General features: G+C 37.4%; 1 protein-coding gene across 4 annotated transcripts; it reads left to right on the top strand.

Moving 5' to 3' along the window:
- Positions 1 to 4,092: 4,092 nt before the first annotated feature.
- On the top strand, positions 4,093 to 12,823 carry LOC122017137. Of its 4 annotated transcripts, XM_042574664.1 has the most exons (6): positions 4,093 to 4,267; positions 11,057 to 11,266; positions 11,360 to 11,452; positions 11,590 to 11,706; positions 11,784 to 12,221; positions 12,299 to 12,823. In XM_042574664.1, the coding sequence occupies exons 1-6, from the start codon at positions 4,172 to 4,174 to the stop codon at positions 12,545 to 12,547; spliced, it is 1,203 nt and encodes a 400-aa protein (XP_042430598.1). In that variant the 5' UTR covers positions 4,093 to 4,171; the 3' UTR covers positions 12,548 to 12,823. The 4 variants fall into 4 exon arrangements, 3 of the variants coding, with proteins under 3 accessions (XP_042430598.1, XP_042430599.1, XP_042430600.1); XM_042574665.1 differs by lacking the exon at positions 11,360 to 11,452; XR_006121278.1 differs by lacking the exon at positions 12,299 to 12,823 and adding an exon at positions 9,597 to 10,020 and having other exon boundaries at positions 4,124 to 4,267; positions 11,360 to 11,706; positions 11,784 to 12,107.
- Positions 12,824 to 13,077: the final 254 nt, after the last annotated feature.

Raw genomic sequence — 13,077 nt, 5'->3', positions numbered from 1 at the left:
TTTGCTCTCAAGATGGAGGCACTATTTGTATGGGAGAAGTGCAAAATCTTTACTGACCACAAAAGCCTAAAGTACATCTTCACCCAGAAAGAGTTGAACATGAGGCAAAGAAGATGGCTAGAGCTTGTGAAGGACTACGACTATGATATTAGCTACCACTCTGGGAAAACTAATGTGATTGCTGATGCCTTGAGTAGGAAAACAACAGTCGTCACACAACTATCAGTACAGAAACCTCTTCAGACGGAAATTCAAGGATTTAACCTCAAGATATATGCTAGGGCCCAGGCTCCCAACTTAACCACACTAATAGTACAACCTATCTTGAGGGACAAAATTCGGACAGGACAAGCTATTGATGGGCAGCTACAAAAGTGAATATAGAAGGATGAATCTAAGAGTTTGGGTTTATATTCAGTCGAAGATGATATTGTCAAATATCGGGGTCAACTCTGGGTTCCTGGTGTTGACTCACTTAGAGTTGAAATTTAGACAGAAGCTCATAATACTCTATAGTATGTACATCCAGGGGGTACAAAGATGTATAAGGACATGCAGTTACTTTATTGGTGGCCAGGTATGAAGCGTGACATCGCGCGTTTCGTATCGGAATGCTTAACTTGTCAACAAGTCAAAGCAGAACATCAGAGGCTAGTAGGGATGCTTAAGCCACTTCCAATTCCTGAGTGGAAATGGGAGAACATCACCATGGATTTTGTAGTGGGCCTACCGAAGATGGTGAAAGGCTTTAATGCCATATGGGTGATAGTCGATCGACTCACTAAGTTGGCACATTTTCTACCAGTGAAGACAACCTTCTCCATGACTCAGCATGTAGAGTTGTACGTCCGGAAAATAGTTAGATTGCATGGGATTCCCATTTCCATAATATCAGACAGAGATTTGAGGTTCACCTCGGCTTTCTGGAAAAGTTTGCATTCGACCATGGGGACTAAACTATTATTTAGTACAGCATTTCATCCCCAAACAGATGGTCAATCGGAGAGGATGATACAAATTTTGTAAGACTTACTACGAGCGTGTGTGATCGATTTCCAAGGGAGCTGGGAGTCAAAGCTACCACTTGTGGAGTTCACTTATAACAACAGTTATCAGTCATCTATAGTCATGGATCTTTTTGAGGCACTTTATGGAAGAAAATGCAAATCCCCCATCCATTGGGATGAAGTGGGAGAGAGGGCAGAGGTGGGTCCAGAAATCGTGAGGCATACGGCGGACCTAGTAGCCAGGATTATGGAGAGAATGAAGACTGCTCAAAGTCGACAAAAGAGCTATCCTGACAAAAGGAGAAGGGACTTAGAATTTGCAGTTGGTTATCACGTTTTTGTGAAGATAGCACCGATGAAGGGTGTTATGAGATTTGGCAAGAAAGGTAAACTTAGCCCGAGATTCATTGGGCCCTTCGAGATCCTAGACAGGGTGGGAACATTGGCATATCAGGTGGCCTTGCCACCTAATCTTGTAGGGGTGCATAATGTGTTCCATGTTTCAATGTTGCGCAAGTACATGTCGAATCCCTCCCACGTGCTGAATTTCAAACCACTGCAACTTACCCCAGATTTGTCCTATGGAGAGGACCCATACAGATACTGGACCGGCAAGAGAGGAAGCTACGGAACCGGACGATCAAGATGGTCAAGGTCAGGTGGCTGAACCATGCTAGTGAGGAAGCCACTTGGGAGACAGAAGCTGACATGCGGGACCGCTACCTAGAGTTAATTGGTAAGTATAAAAAATTCGAGGATGAAACCAATTAAGGGGGAGAGGATTGTACGACCCGACTTTTAAAAAAAATAAGGGGGAGCATGATAATAAGCTCTTTATTTACTTAAAGGGAGGGCTAATTTGCTAATAACCAATTCATGGACACATGAGCTCGACCCAATTGATGAGGACTAGACCTAACCCTAGGGTTTAGTTCTTATAAGAGGGGTGGTGAAGAGGAAAAAAAAGAAGAAAAGAGGAGGAGGGCTCTCGGCGGAAGAAAAGAAAGGGGGAGGGAGAGCTCTTGACTTTGACCTTGGAAGGAAGAACGAGGCAAAAGAGACGCCCACCGTTGCTTCTCATCGTCACCCGCGCCAACGACAAGCCTCTGAGCAAGGCACCTCTTAAACCCTTTTCTTTCTACACCTTGAATCTGTACATGTAGTAGGTATTCCTCCTATACCTTTAAATCTGTAAACATGCCAGGTTTTCGACTTTTCTTTCTATGTCTTTAAACATGTATATGCAACAAGTTTCAAGGGGGGTGGAGGGCTTGAAGTAGTAGGTTTTGTGAGATATTTGGATTATTTACAGCAGGTTTTCGAAGTGGATTTGAAGGCTAGGAGTAGCAGATTTATGAAGGGTTGTTCGAGACTGTGTGGAACAGATTTCGAGGGGTGCTAGAGGGGGTACGTAGTAGATTTCTGGAAGGTTGTTCGAGACCGTGTGCAGCAGATTTCGAGGGGTGCTGGAGGGGGTACGTAGTAGATTTCTGGAAGGTTGTTTGAGATCGTGTGTAGCAAATTTCGAGGGTGCTGGAGGGGGTACGTAGCAGATTTCTGGAAGGTTGTTCGTGGTCGTGTGTAGCAGATTTCGAGGGGTGGTTGAGGGAGGTACATAGCAGATTTCTGGAAGTTGTTTGAGGACGTGTGTAGCAGTTTTTTTGGGGGTGTTTGAGAGTGGTATGTGTTGGAACGCCAGGGTTGTTTTGATGTGATCAAACAAGTTAAGTTAGGTCCTGTGGTGTTTTAACTTTGTGTTTAAGTGTGTAGGAACTTAGGAGCATAGGAAGTCGAGCGGAAGACGCAGCTAGCAAGAAGGACTGGACGGAGAGAGCCGACAGACTCAATGCGTCTGAGGGACGAGGCACTTTGGAAGAGTATACCGGCAGACAAGAAGGAAGCGTGCAGTGTTTCCGAGGGACGAGAAGTCGGAGCGGAAGATTGCTTGGGCAGCAAGAGACGCAACTAGTGAGAAAGTCGACACGGGAGAGAGCCGACGGGCTTGGTGCGTCCGAGGGACGAAGAGCTGCGGATGAGTATGCTGGCAGATGAGAAAGAAGCATGTGATGATTTTGAGGGACGAGAAGCCGGATCGGAAGCCTGCTCTAGAAGGTCGGAAGTTGGGTTCGGGTGAGCCCTATTCCGGATGGCCGAGATCACCCAAGCAAGCGGAGCTGGAGCGGAAGACCTGGTTCGAGGTGACCTGAACCGGAGCAGAGGGCCCAGACTGAAAAAGTCAACATTGTTGACTTTCTTGGTCCGAATGGTCGGACCAGTCCGGGGCGCCATAAACCCTTCCGGGCGCTCGGACTTGGATTTTATCCAGATTGTGGTCAAACGCGATCTATGCGAAAGGGATAAAGTTTTATCCCCTTCTAGACGTTTGGAACGGTTCCAGGCGCCCCCGACCAAGGCTATAAATATAGCCTTGGTTCAAGAAGCTAAACAGAACAAGCAATTTCAAATTCTACACTTGTGCGTTTCTCTCGTCTAGTTTAGCTTCTCATTTATTGAACGTCATTACTGTAAGAGGCTTCTCTGCCTGAAGAAGATACACTACAAGAAATTTGGGATTCAACCACACCTAATAGACAACGATTTTTTGAAAAACGGTTGTCTTTTTTTCATTTAACAACAGTTTTATTGAAAATTGTTGTTGTTGGCTGTGTTTTTTTTTTAAAAGACAACAATTTTTAAAAACCGTTGTCTTTGACATACATAAGACAACGATTTTTTAAATTTGTTGTCTATGAGTCATCTTTATTTGGCATACAACAACAGTTTTAATCAACCGTTGTCTATTAGCGTTGCTTACATGTTAATGTGCATATTTTGGTGTCTAAAATTATAGTGTTGTCTTTAAAAATTATTTTTTAAAAAAAATAGTCAAACATAGTTATTTGCTTATTTTCATGGATAGTATTGTCTTCTAATCTGTGCTTATTTTCATGGATGACGTGAAATTTATATCCCTTAATATTTATTTCTAAGATGAAATTTATGGTCTATTTTAAGATGGATATGGATTTATTCAAATAGTAAGGACAAATTTACAATTTTGTACCAAACTATGTGTTGCACAACTCTTCGTGTTTCTGTTTCTTTTTACCACATCGCACCGCCACCAAAAACCTGCGCCAACCCTAATCGGAATCTTCTCCCCAATGGCGACCGCCATCTTCTCTCCTTCCAGTCCACGCCGGTCACAAGTTCGCCATCGCCATGGCTCGCCAGCATCCCAGATCAGGCTTTGTCTCGAGGTGCGTTTTTCTTCTTCTAATCTGGTGAAGAATCATAGCTCCTGAATGCTTTTCTCTCTTCTTTGCGATTTTTTTCGTTGGGTTTCATATTTCCCAACTATCGTCGCTTTTCTGATTGTTCTCTTTTAGTCAATTGTTGCTCGGAAGCATAAAAGTGTCTTGTTCTCTTTTAGTCAATTGTTGCTCGGAAGTATAAAAGTGTCTTGTTCTCTTTTAGTCAATTGTATATGATTTCCTAGAAATCATATACAATTCTGATCGCTGAAACATGCTCTACATTTCCAAAGAACACATCATCAGAAGCATCATGAACCACATATCTTTCCTACAACCTACGTGCCATATATTACACCTTGCTCTAACCTGTAGAACTTTTTGGTTCATTCTCTCATAAACCACCCTTCTACTATGTCTCTGTTTCAATTCAAGCTTTTTTTTCCTTGTAAATTTTATATTTTATACATAATTTGTTGTTTTCATTGATGCCCACAATGCTAACTTTTTGATGTTCTGACCTCTACACCATCATGCTTAGCTAGTTACTGATCTAATTATATAGCATTAGACAAACCAAGATTCTCATCTAATACTATTTGTCACCAATCCTCATTGGGATATGTTGTGTCCAAAATTTCATTAGCTGGGAAGCAAATACTTCATGCTACAACTTCATCATGCTTAGGTAGCAGGAAATTTCATTCATCTGAGGGCTGTTGGATTGCTCGTTCAACAACAGCACGCTCCGCCTTTAATCTAGCTTCTTTTAAAGCCTGGTTAGCTACTGATTTTTCTGCAGCTAGAACAGATGCCTTATCTGCCTTTTCTTGAGCATCCTTTAGTGCTCTTTGTCGAGCCTCAGCAGTAACTCTCTACAACGATCCTTTCTGCCTTTTCTTGGGCTTTTGTATTTGCCCTTTCATGTACTTCATGAATTGCTCTTTCCACTTCAGCCCTGTCCTTCTCTCTTTCTCTTTATCTCTCCCTCTCTACAACTTCCTATAATTTCCTTGTCAGATTTTCTGATGATTTTCTTTCTTTTTCCATTCTTACACTTTCATTATCTTCGGTCTTCTTTAAGTTTGAAGTAAACTTTGAGGACCCAACGTTGTCAATGTCTGCAGTGTCTTTAGCTGATTGTAACTCTACAACTCCCTCTAATTTCCTTGTCATATTTTCTGATGATTTTCTTTACTGATGATTTTCTTATTCTAATTCTTTAATAGTTTCAGTGACACTAGACAACCTCCTAGCTTGTAGAATAACTTCCTCTTGTAATTTCTCAATATGCTGAATATTAGAGGATTTCACTATATATTGAATGTTAATTATCAAATTGTTGCCTCAAGTTTCTAATAGTTGCCTGCAGACTAGCTTCCTGTTTCTTTATTCTTCAATGAAACAATAGTTGCCTCAAGTTTTTCAATATGCTTGCTTGACAAATTTTTGATCTACCTTTGGTATTCATTAATAGTCCTATCTTTGAGCTACAGTTACGTTATAGTTTATTTCAAATGTTTTTTCATCTAAGGTGGTTTTGAACCCTTCACGTTTTTGCACTAAACCCTTCCCTTTCTTTACATCCATGGATAGTTTTTCTCTTAGCAGAGTCACTTATTTGAATAATTTAGTTACTTGATTGTATAGATTGTATGCTAAGAATATCTGACGTTTCTTGTTCGTTGTGTTAAGATCTTGTTGTATAATGTATAATTGTTTTGAAGGTAGGTGTTATCTGATTTCTAGCTGATTAGTACTTATAACAAGAATGGACAAAGAATGGATGCCAAAGGATAGACTATCTTATGAATATGATATTGGAGTAGAGTCTTTTTTGCAATTTGCACTGGAAAATGCTAACGATCCTAATGCAATACCTTGCCCATGTGCAAGATGTGGTAATATAAAGAAGAAAAATGTTGAAACTATAAGGGCACATTTATATTGTAATAGTATAGATTTGACATATTATACATGGATATGACATGGGGAAAGAACTATGACAGGAAACTCAATGAACAGTAATGATCGGGTGGGGCAAGATTAATACAAATATTTTGCTGAGGAGTCTATAGATATGGTGCAAGTTGTATATGATAGTTATGCTGAGAATCCAAGCCAGTTCAATAAGCTACTTGAAGATGCTGAGAAATGTTTGTATCTTGGATGCACAAAATTCACAGAGTTATCTGCAGTTGTGAAATTATTTAACTTGAAGGCAAAATATAGTTGGAGTGATAAAAGTTTTACAGATTTACTTATTTTGTTTGGAGAAATGCTTCCAGATGACAATGAATTACCTTTATCTTTGTATGACCCAAAGAAAAGCTTACGTGCATTAGGTATGGATTACGTGAAAATTCGTGTTTGTCCTAATGATTGTATCTTATACCGGAAGGAGTACGAAGATTTTGCCAATTGCCCTACTTGCGGGACATCAAGGTGGAAGTTGAGCAACAAATCCAAGGTAAAAGGAGTTCCTGCAAAGGTCTTGTGGTATTTCTCACCCATGCCAAGATTTCAAAGAATGTTTCAGAATAAGGCGATATCCAAGGAGTTAACCTGACATGCTGATAAAAGAATTCATGATGGATACTTACGTCATCCAGCTGACGCACCTTCTTGGAAATTAGTTGATCACATGTGGCCTGATTTTGCTTCCGAGCCTAGAAATCTGAGATTGGCTATATCAGCAGACGGGATTAATCCCCACAGTTTGTTGAGTTTTGCATATAGTTGTTGGCCAGTTTTAATGATCACATATAACCTTCCACCATGGTTGTGTATGAAGAGAAAATTTATTATGCTCACTTTGTTAATATCTGGTCCTAGACAACAAGGAAATGATATTGATGTTTACTTAGCACCTCTGATTGATGATTTTAAATGCTTATGGGATAAAGGTGTCGAAACATATGATGCATATCGAGAAGAAAGTTTCTCTCTTAAAGCTATTCTGCTATGGACAATCAATGATTTTCCTGCATATGAGAACATGTCAGGATGTGTTGTGAAAGGATATCATGCATGTCCTATTTGTGCAGAAAAAACTTATTCGACAAGGTTGAAGCATTGTAGAAAAGTATCATATACAGGCCATAGAAGGTTTCTACCTTTATATCATCCTTATTGAAAGCAAAAGAAAACATTTAATGGGAATCAAGAATTTAACCTTGCACCAAATCCATTGAGTGGCCATGAAGTTTTGGAAAGAGTTGAAAGAATTAATTATCATTTGGGAAAATCAGCGGAAAGCTATAGTCAAAGAGGAATGATGGAGAAACATGCTGGAAAAAGAAATCAATATTCTTTGAACTTGAGTATTGGAAAGAGCTACATGCTCGACATGTTCTTGATGTGATGCACATTGAAAAAATTATTTGTGAAAGTCTCATCGGTACATTATTTGACATTCCAGGAAAAACAAAGGATGGAGTCGCAGCAAGATTAGACCTTATGGAAATGAATTTAAGAACTGAACTGACACCAAGGATTGGGGAGAAAAGAACGTTTCTGCCAGCTGCCTGTTACACTCTAAGTAAAGATGAGAAAAGAAGTATTTGCAATTCTTTGTCAGGAATAAAGGTCCATGAAGGTTACTCATCTAATGTTAAAAACCTTGTGTCGATGAAGGATTTGATGGCCTTAAGTCACATGACTATCACACTTTAATGCAACAATTGCTTCCAGTGGTTATTCGTGGTGTCTTGCCAAAACATGTCATAGATACTATCACTCGGTTGTGTTTCTTCTTCAATGCGTTATATAGTAAAGTAATAGACATCTTAAAGATGGATGCTTGCAAAGAGAGATTGTAATGATATTGTGTTTGCTTGAAAAGTATTTCCCTCCTTCATTTTTTGATATAATGATTTATTTAACTGTTCATCTCGTGCGAGAGGTCAAATTGTGCGGACCCGTTTGGTATAGACACATGTACCCATTTGAAAGATACATGAAGATTTTGAAAGGTTATGTGTGCAATCACAATCTGCCTGAAGGGTGTATAGCCGAATGTTATATTGCTGAAGAGGTTGTCGAATTTTGCTTAGACTATCTATCTAATGTCCACACAATTGGGATACCATCAAGGCATCACAAAGTAGAATGCACTAAGCCTTTATCGGGTGCAATAGTGCACTCCGCTAGGCATGATGAGTTGCAACAAGCACATCGTTACATATTGGCGAATGATGATGAGATTGATCCTTATATCGAGTAAGTTCTCTAACTTATCAATACTTTTATGCAACTTGAATTCATTCTATTGGTTTATTTAATTAAAATAATTCTATTAGGGCACACATGGTGGAGTTGAGAGCAAGATTTCCTCATAAAGCTAAGTCCAAAAAGTGGCTACAAGATGAGCATAACCGAACATTTATTAACTGGTTGCATGATATTGTACGTTCCAAAATTACTATGTATTAGCATACATAAAACTCTTGGTATCTTACTCAAAAATTTAAATTTTATTATATTGTTAACTATAGGTTGAACGTGCGGTTGACCATTCGACCCTTCAAATATCTGAAAGATTAAAGTGGATAGCGCGCGGACCTAGCAAGAAAGCGCTAAAGTATTCTAGTTATTTGATTGATGGAATTACTTATGCTACGAAAGAACGTGATGATGTACGAGTTGCTCAAAACTCTGGAGTAAGCTTAGTCGCAAAGACAATGCAAGTTGCCAGTGCAAAGGATAAAAATCCAATTGTGTCGGACATGATTTTTTATGGAGTTATTGAAGAAATATGGTTACTTGATTACAACAAATTTTAAATTCGAATGTTCAAATGTAATTGGGTGGAAAATAATAATGGTATTAAAGTAGATGATCTTGGTTTCACATTGGTAAATTTGAAACGAATTGGATTCAAATCAGATTCTTTTATCTTGGGAAGTCAAGTGAAGCAAGTATTTTATATTGAAGATCCTGAAGATCCTGTATGGAGTATTGTACTTGCAACTCCTACTAGAGAGTCATTTGGATATGCAAATGGGGATGAATTGGAAGACACTATAGTCCACTATCAATCTTTTACCGGGGAGTTACCATCAATGGATGCTTACGGAGTAGATGACAATGAACCCCAATGCCTTCGTGAAGATTGTGATGGGACTTGGGTCGACAATGTTTAACCAATTATATTTTTCTTTTGAAGATATGTTTATAGACAATATTGATATGTATCTTGTTTTTGAATATGATTTTGTGTACAATATGGTATTTCAAATTTTTATCTATGTATGTTGATTTTCTTTTGAAGATGAATTTCTTATTGTGTATTTTTTTCAATATTGATATGTTGTTTCACTTTTTTTATCAATAGATTAAATTTGAGTTCTATGGCATCCTTTGGAAAGCTTAAAATCAAGTTTGATGGTGATGACACAATTCATGCTTCAATCAAGAGAATAGGACAACCTGCATCCACTAACGGGAAGAGCAAAGAAAAAATTGCATCTACATCCACTAACAACGGTTTAGAGGTTAAGACAATGCTGGAATCTACAGACACTGAAACAATAAGAACATCTAGAGGTCGTACCCATCTGGATAAGCTTACTAAACAAAGGGTTCAAGGAATTCAAAAGGAGGTAAGATTTTATAAACTTGGATAGCCAGTGGGAGAAGCTGCTATTGAAATGCAAAGTTACATTGGCTTGCTTGCTCGAGAAAGGGTCAAGATATCTTACAAAACGTGGAAGCTAGTTCCAAATGAAGTTAAAGAATTGATATGAGAATCAGTTAATGTAAGTAAGTTAAAGAAACTTTGGTCGATTATCATGTTGCAAAATTTAATTGTCATATCATGGCATGAATGAAAAGATGAGTTAAAGATAGTAAAACAGTATGTGCTCTATAATCATACTAAGCATTCTTTATCTTGTAAAATAGATTGCATTCCTTAGTACATTTAGGGCAATCACTACATGAAGATATCAGCAACATGAAGAATCTGTATGCAGACCCTTGCTGACTAGAAAATTTTTAAAATGAAATATCCAAGGTCAGAATTTGATTGATGATAATCTTCATAGAAAGAGTGAAGATGATAAGCTTTATAACAAAAATGTCAGTAGCTTTCCTAAGTCATCATCTTATGGCTTTTAAAAATTGTATTAACTTTTCATGTTTATACCATGTTTACTCCTTTTTCGCTCGACATTGAATAGTGTACTTTGATTTCATCAGTTGGTTTGATTTATGGGATCTTACATCACTTATTAACTCTTTCACTTGAACTAGTAGGGTTTGCATTACTTATTTATGGGATCTTACATCACTTATTATGAGAACAATATATTTAATTAAGAGGTAATTTTTCAAAATTTAGAAGCCAATTGTAAACTCCACTATGTTCCTTTCCACCTTGTCAAACATCGATAATCTGATACACCATATGTTCTCTAGCTTTTACTTTTTTGACTGAACAATGTTCCTTTTTTAGGAAGTCATTTTCTGTCTTTGATTTCTCTAGAGAATTACTGTCATACTACTAAATCACATTTAGTGCATGGATAATACAAACACTCAATTAGGTAGTGAGACTTCTCATTTCATTCCCCATTCTATTTTTCTATCACATATCAGATATGTTTTTCTCTCTCTGATAGGTTTTCTGCAGAACATGCATTTGAAAATCCCAATGATGAGAATGCCTTAAACTTAATGAATGTGTGTGCTGTTTCAATGCTAGAATAATTTCCAGAAATTGTGTTTGCTTATGGTGTCAGTCATGAATACAGATACTAATCAGTTTATTGTATTCCCAATTGTGTTTTATAGCTGACATATGATGTTCCCCCAAGTTGGAATAAGGGATGTTTGAATTCAGCAAGTAATAAGTGGCGTCAGTTTAAATCCCATCTCACTCAGACATTCATTTCGAACAAGCTTGACAAACCCGAAGAGTTGGATGAACAACCTAGTGGCTATGTTCTTGCAAGAGATGATTGGATTTCTTTTGTCATGACTTGCATGTCTGACGACTTTATTGTAAGTTTAGTCTTTTGTTCTTTCAAAATAAGTAGATATTAAGGTAAATGATGAATTAGTAAATTTGATATGTGGAATGTTTCACTTGACTAGAAACTAAGTGATCAACAGAAGGAGAAAATAAAGAAGAACATATACCCCTATCGCCTTGCTCGTAAAGGATATGCACGATATGCTGAAGAAATAGTAATTATATTTCAAAATTTCTCATTATATAGGACTTATTTTTCTTATTGGCATTGTAAAATTTGTATAACAGTTTTTTTTAGCATTTAATAATCATTCATGTTTAACATATATCATTCAATTATTCTTGTTCTTAGGCAAATGAATTATGTGACGATGATGAAATCAATAGAGCTATTATTTGGAAGAAAGGAAGGGTTAATAAAGAAGGGAAATTTGATGGCCAAGAGTTGAAAAAAACAATAGACAAGATTGTGAGAAGCAATGAGTAAAAATCAATTATTGTATTTCAATGAAACCTTTTAAAGTAATTTTTTTATTTGGATGACAGGATGATTATATACAACAGAAGCGTGAGCGTACACTCGAAATTAATGGGACAAAAGAAGATATTCTTACCAAAGCACTCAATTCAAGAGAACATGGTGGACGTGTGAGGGTTGTTGGAGGTCATATCACTCCAACATTATTCTTTAATGTTAGTAGATGGAAGACTGACGATCTTAATAGAGAGATAATGATTGAGCAAAAGAGAGAGTTGGTGGAGGCTAGAAAATTAATTCAAGAACAAGATACACGCATTCAAAAACTTGAAGCAATTGTCTACAAAAAGGGTGCATGGAGCAGTGATATTGATGACAAAGGCAGTTGCTCGGTAAAGTTACCTCAACAAAATGACAATAAATTGAAAACCGATAAGACTTTCCCCAGTTATGAAGAGTTCAATGATGTCGAAATGCAAGTTGTGGATAAAGAAGTTGCTTTACAGGTATATAAGTTGTGGTTATATTTATTATTAAAATAAAGAGTTAGTATAATTCAATGACACAACTATTTATCTTTTAGGGTAAATCAGTTATTTTGACATTGGATTCTAGCACAGACATTGTTGCATATGGAACAGTTGTTGAGGTCAATGGAGTTCATCACTTTCTCCATGGTGTTCCGTTACCCAAGAATTGTATGTGTGTATCCATCGATGAAGCAATGCAAAAATCAGCACGTTTGCCAGTTCCGATTCCCAATGAATGTGAAACTATTGGTGAGGCTGTTGGAACCCATGTGGCTTGGCCAAAACACCTGCTAATGCTATGACACGAGGTGCATCTAAGATAATATTTCAAAGGAAATATCTGTGAAATTATTTAGTATTGCACCTATCTAAAAAGTTTACAATTACAATTATTAGAAGCATCAAATGAAGAAAACGGCTCATGTAGAAAATAACCAGACTTTGTCATCAAGTGTGCCAAGATCGTTGCGCATGTTGTATTGTTATTGTAAGCGTGCTATTGAGAATGGAAGGAAATTGTCAATTTTTTTAGATCATGAGGTATTTCAAGATGATTATGAACTGAACTTGCATCTTGAGGACATTAGTTCTTTGTATCACTTGGAGCCAATTTCGGGAAATTGTGTGGTTGTTTACATATGGTAAGTCTTCGAATTACCTTAAACTTTGTTTGTTCTTTTATTAATTTAGTATATAAGAAGCACATACTTTATTAGTTCAGTATTTAATATCTAATGTGGTTCTGATTTTTTTTTTTATTTCAAATGGCAGACATCTTTATAAAAAGTTGGTAAAAGAAAATAAGATTGATAAATTCAGATTTGTAAATCCA

The sequence above is a fragment of the Zingiber officinale genome, chromosome 8B (assembly GCF_018446385.1).
Source record: "Zingiber officinale cultivar Zhangliang chromosome 8B, Zo_v1.1, whole genome shotgun sequence".
Classification (NCBI taxonomy): domain Eukaryota; kingdom Viridiplantae; phylum Streptophyta; class Magnoliopsida; order Zingiberales; family Zingiberaceae; genus Zingiber; species Zingiber officinale.
This window is presented reverse-complemented; position numbering and strand designations above follow the sequence as displayed.